Source organism: Capricornis sumatraensis, chromosome 12 (genome assembly GCF_032405125.1).
Source record: "Capricornis sumatraensis isolate serow.1 chromosome 12, serow.2, whole genome shotgun sequence".
Lineage (NCBI taxonomy): Eukaryota > Metazoa > Chordata > Mammalia > Artiodactyla > Bovidae > Capricornis > Capricornis sumatraensis.
Window position 1 is genome coordinate 26,815,828 of NC_091080.1, and position 6,000 is coordinate 26,821,827.

The window sequence follows — 6,000 nt, forward strand, 5'->3', positions numbered from 1 at the left end:
ACTCCATTATCCTTGCCTGGGAAATCACATGGACAGAAGGTCCTGACAGGCTACAGTCCATGGGGTTGCAAAAGAGCTGGACACGACTTAGTGCTGAACACACACACAGCACAGTTATTCTGTTTTGAGTCTGTTGGTGTACATGTATATTCTTACTTGTGCAAAAGTAAGAATACAAATTTATGTTGTCTGCCTGTGACATTAACAGATTTTTCTTTCCTAAAGCAAAGCTGAGAATTACTATGCTATAACATATCTTGCAGCAAACAGAACAATTAATTGAGGATGTCAGGGTTCAGCGCAAAAACAAACAAAAACCCACAACAGAAGTCTACTTAGAACGCATGAACTGTCATTTGAAGTGAGAGTCTGAAATACTGTTCCACTTACCCACTGATATCGTCCAAACAGCAATTATTTTCAGAAACGCCTTAGTTCTGGAGTTGAACCGGCTGTGATGGATGGGGTTCTGAATGGCAACATAGCGGTCCAGGGAAATGGCACAGAGATGCATGATGGAGGCCGTGGAGAAGAGCACATCCAGGTAAATCCAAACAGCACACAGCTTGCTGGGCAGAGGCCACCGGTACCCTGGGATGCAGAAGGTTAGCATTAGCGAGTGACCTTGAGCTTCTCTGGCGCATGAAATTTACCCTGCTTGAATAGTTTTCATCCTGGGAAAAGGCATGGTTAACAGCAAAGGGCAACATGAGATATTTTCAGTACTTCAGAGCAGCCTGATGTCAATCAACTGTACTGAAGTAGAGTAAGACTGCCCTGGTTGAAAGCAAGATTTGAAAACTTATAGCTGGAATCATGCTGGTGTGTTGTAAACTCAGGCTGTGTCTCTTCAGGGTTTCTCTCATTCTGTCTCCTCTACCTAACAATATCTACTTCTCTCTTTGTTTTTAACAACTTAGGTTGGGAATTGTGATATACTTTGGGTTCCTCTATCAAAGAACCCTGGGGAATTCCATGGACAGGGGAGCCTGGTCAAAGAATCCTATTAGCTACTTACTTATCGACTTACTTTTTTTTCAGACTGTAGGTTTCCTGAGGTTAGACCATCTCTTAGCCATTATAACAATTGCTCAGTCTTGCGCAGTGATGGCATTTAGCAGTCTGCCAAAAATGCTATTGGTGTGAATGAAGAAATGTTTAAAAATCCAGACTGGGCATGTGTGCATGCTAAGTTTCTTCAGTCATGTCCGGCTCTGTGAGACGCCATGGACCACCAGGCCCCTCTCTCCCTGGGATTCTCCAGGCAAGAATACTGGAATGGGTTGCCATGCCCTTCTCCACAGACTGGGTATATACCTTCATGAAAATGAAGCTTCCCTAATAATTTGGGGATTAAATTCAAACTGGAGGGACAGGAGGTGGGGCAGGAGGGATGAAGACAGTGGTGAAGAAAAGGATGGTATTCTTCTGAGAACTGTTTCAGGGAAGTGATGCTTAAACTTGAAGGCGCCTCAGAATCTCCGAGGTGGTTTCTTAAAATGAGCCACTGGAGCCCGCCTCCAGGTGTTCTGATTCTACGCATGTGCAATGGAGCAGGAAGAATTGCATTTCTAACAATTTCCCAGCTGGTACGGATGCTACCCGTCCAGGAACCACACTTGGGCAACCACTGCCTGGGGCAGTGGTTCTCACCCAGGGGTGCACATTAGAATCAGTTGAACAGCTTTTCTGGATGTCCTGATATCCAGGAGGGTGGGTGGAAGTTGGACCTCAACATTAAATTGACTTAAAGCTACCACAAGGACCCACTGTGAGACGCAGGGCAGGAAGTCACCTGCTATATTAAAAAGATAGGGCATGTCTGAGGGACACACAGTCTCCTGTATCTGTTTTAGAGGGAGATCAAACGGTTATAGGAACCTCATTAGTTTTGATGACAACCTAAGCTGTGGTGTTAGATCTGCACACATGTTAAGAAGGAAAATTATGAAAACCATCTTTCCCCACGCTCTGGACCCACAAAGCTGAACAAAGTCTCTATTCACAAACCATCTCTACCAAGACGCCACCACTGATGTTTAGAAAAGTGCAGGAGACAAGTCTGACTTGGTGCCTTTCATGCTACATGCAGAGAGCTTGAGCTCCAAGGAGAGCCCAGTGCCTGGGAGGAAGCCACCCGCTGCCTGGTCGGAACTGATGCTGACCGTGGGAGGAGTTTTCTCTGCAAGGAGGCAGCGGCGGACCGTAGTCTGGGTTTCCGTGGTGGGGATAAGGAGGGGGATTTCTGTGGAGTCCTGGGGACCAGCCAAGGGAGAGGCGCGTCTCTCTACGGGAATCAACTGCGCACAGAGCCTCGGCCACCAGGGGGCGCCATTGCACCCCGAGCCGGCGGTGCCCAGCTGGACTCGACTTGCTAACCTGGCTGACATCTGCCAGCCCCACTCGCCGCTCTGGGGTACCCACCGCTCCCCACCTCCCACCGGGGCTTGGGTTCCCGGATGGGCCCTCTGGGAGCCATCTCCCACTCCTGGAGTTTGCCTTCCACGTGGCAGGGTTTTAGGAAGCGGGGACCTCTCCCGGATGTCTGGGAAATGACAAGCGAATTTAATCAGATCATCCTGGTGTGACATTTTGAGTCGTCAAGCGGGGGCTGGCCTTGCAAGGAGCGCTGTGGACCCTGTGCAAACCTGACGCCCACGCTCCCTTGCTCACCTCCTTCCTCCTGCATACTCCTTGGGGATGGATTGATACACATATTTTAGCTCTTAAGACATAGCCAGAAAAATCCCTTCTAAAAATGCCCATAAACTGTTTCTAGCTCTGGGTGACGGGCTGGTGTGCCTGTGTCAGCGGTCTCAATATTCTCCCCTCCTCTTCCACTTTTAAACGGAGAAATCTGGCTATATTACTCATAATTTGGAAAGAGTATCACATTCTGCTTCCTGCTGAAGTCGTCCCAGTGTTTGCTGACTTGCTGAGAGGTTTGACTCTTTCAAACTCCACTGAGAAGAAGCAAGATAAATCTCTTCCCATGTGTTTCCCACCCTCCTCCAAACAATTCGGGAGGAGTTTATGCATATGCATTTTTAAAGAGCTGAGGGGTAGAATTCAAAGGCACACCTCCAAATTAATGCTGCTTCAGGCAGGGAACAATTAAAACTGGTATAAGTCATTTATTCTAATGGAGACGCTGCATATTTTAACATTAAACCCACTGCACCACTAATATTCTCTCTGTAAATATTCCAAGGGAACTGGGAAGGTTTTACCACTCCATTAGAAGTGCTGAAAGCAGTGTGACCAAGATCAAACTGGCCTGTCTCGAAGGCTGGGATATTTGGTTGGGAATATAAAGGCTTGAAAACCAAGTGAATTCAGATATGACAGATGCTTTTGCTTTAGGACTGTCTTGGGACCTTTATAATTCTACATAAAATGTACGTGCTTTTAAGCACAATGCTTTCTCTCACTGTGTAAACTGTATATGTTTCAAAGCACAAAACTCTCCAATGATCACAGCATACAGTTTGTCTGATCTTTTACAATGTGATCTCATTTTAAAATTTAAGTAATATAACATGGTAGCCCCTCCTCCATAAACAAAGTCTTACGCTTAGTTGGTCCCCTGAGCCTGGACTCATCTGCTAATGACATGCACGCGTTTTGTTACCCATGTGGGTACAGCTAGGAAGCTAATGCCACTCACCATAGAGGATGGTTAACATGGACACGGGCATGACCAGGAAACCCAGCAGCATATCAGCTATGGCGAGTGACATCAGGAAATAGTTGGTGGCATTCTGCAGCTTTTTCTCTAGGGACACTGCCATGATGACGAGTATGTTTCCGGCAATGGTTAGTATAATCACTACCGCTGTCAACAGAGCAGACCAGTTCTTTTCCTGGAGATGAAGTAAGGAGAAGCAGGGTGGTGAGAGACAGCCCTCACAGGAAAGGTTGGTTCGATTTTCTGAGTCCACGGTCCAGTTAAATGCATCCGAAGTGTTACCTTCTCCGGAGTTAAAGTCAGTATTGTAGAGCCTTGTGTCAGCATGTAATTGCATTAAGGAGTTCGTAGTTGAGCTCAAAGAAGTGTTTTCTTCACAGAGAATATCCATTGCTAAGCCGGAACTTGTAGCAGATGAAGTGTAAGAAAAACCTTACCGGTTACAGGCTCTGGTCACCATTCAGCTTTATGTCCCCAAGGTCTGTCACAATGAGGCTGGCGTACGTGCTCGGCTCCATCGGTTGGCTTTTCTTCTTCCATTATTACAACAAGATAAAGAACTGCGGTGGCTTCTTTATAGTGCTTTCCTTCACAATTTCAGTAGAATCCTCTGTCTAGCTGCTTTTCTTTTTTTTTCTCTCCAAAGCAAGATCAAAAAAGCAGCATAAACTTTTAAGAGAGAGGTTGCTGAGTTTTGAGGAGTCAGGGAGAAAAATATGATCCTGGCCAAAAAAAAAAGAGAAAAGTTTTGTTAACTACCAGGACTGTCATTTAGCTCTATCTCATTCCATTGGTTACTCTGATCATACTAGTTTAGCCACAGCAGCGTTAAAATAGCATTCGATCCCAAACAGTGGGGCTGCAGGCAGCCTACAGTACGGCAGGCTGTTAAAAACACATCCAGGGTAAATCCCATAGTAAGTATAGTGGTACTTTGGGTTATAGTTGTCAGTCTTGGGATGCATTGCCCCGGCTGCCTTCAGGAATTTCAGCTTGTATTCTGTGGCTTAGTTAATCAAAGGGAAAAAAAAAAAAAATCTTAAGGATCAGCAGACAACTTTCCACACTGGGAATTCTCATCGAAACAATTCCATGGCGGCCAAGCAGCCTTTCAAGCCAGAAAGAAAATGACACAAGCGTAAAACACAGCAAGCCGGAGAGCGCGGCAACTTACACGGGTCCTCAGGGTCCGCCCGGGAGACACGCTCGGCTCATCTGTGACTCGCTGCATCTCTCCTGGTGATCAAGCCGGCAGAGAGAGCCCCTTCTCCCCGAGCGGCCACTGCCAGCATCGTAGTAATTCGATTTCTGTTTTGCTGACTTCAAAACTGTCTGGGAGAGTCGAGCCAGTGCCAGCGTTGCCAGGTCCGCGGCGGCTCCCTCTGCCCCCGCCCGGCTGGGTGCTCCCTCCCTCCCGCGGGGCTCGCCGGGCAGGGCGCGCGGAGACATGGTCCCCGGCCGCGCGGACCGCGTCGCGGGCTTCCAGTGGGCACAGCCGCCCACTCCAGGGACTCCCGCGTCCCCGGCAAGGGACTTGCTCCCCACCGCCGCCTGGTTCACTCCGGCAGCCTTCCCTCTGTCTGTGTCATAAACTGCAAGGTAGCAACAGTCAGGGAGGGCGGACCAGAAGGGCTGGTTTTTTTTTTTTTTTCCTTTCATTTGCTACATATTAACAGTGGGAAGTTTTCCTTTTTTTTTTTTTTAATTTTAAAGAGAGTAACGGGAGAAATCGCCTTTGGTACAGATTCCTAAGGCAGGTAAGCCCCACTGTGATATTGTTTAGGGTGAAGGGTGAAGAGAGAATGTAAATAAAGGCGGAGAATGGTATTTCCTCGGAGCGCTGGTGCTTCCAGCCAGCGAGCTTATTCCCGAAGTGGAATTCCTGACTTCCGCGATTTGGGCTCAGAATGGCTAGCAGATATTTGGTAAAAACGCTGAGAAGCTATTAGTACTATTTTTTTTTTTTCTTCAAATTTTTAAACATACCCATTAAACTAGCTTATTTTCTGCAGCAGAAATATACCCCCTAGAAGTAATCCAATACTTCACACGGGGAAGAGAATAAGTTTTTCCAGAGATAACATTAAGAACAGTCACCTTTACTTGTAAGAAAGCCCCTTCTCAGATTTTTAAATAAGGCAGATATGTCAGGAATCTCTGTGTATGTATGTGGGAAAATGGATTCTTTCCTGAATAGTTGAGGTTTTCTAGGTTTCTGTTCATCTTTTTATTCTTTACCTTTTCCTTAGCCAAATACACCTCCTTTCTCATTCCTTTAACATGTTTTTGGCCAATCTGTGCCTTCACGGTGG

At 46.8% G+C, this 6,000-nt stretch overlaps 1 protein-coding gene across 1 annotated transcript in view; it reads right to left on the minus strand.

The window, feature by feature from the left end:
* HTR2A (5-hydroxytryptamine receptor 2A) overlaps window positions 1–4,079 on the minus strand; it is a 60,092-nt gene extending 56,013 nt beyond the window's left edge. The window contains exons 1-2 of the mRNA XM_068984680.1: window positions 3,668–4,079; window positions 391–591 (exon numbers count right to left, since the gene is read on the minus strand). Coding sequence (XP_068840781.1) covers window positions 391–591; window positions 3,668–4,079 — 613 coding nt within the window. The remainder of the gene's footprint in view (window positions 1–390; window positions 592–3,667) is intronic.
* Between the last annotated feature and the right edge of the window lie 1,921 nt (window positions 4,080–6,000).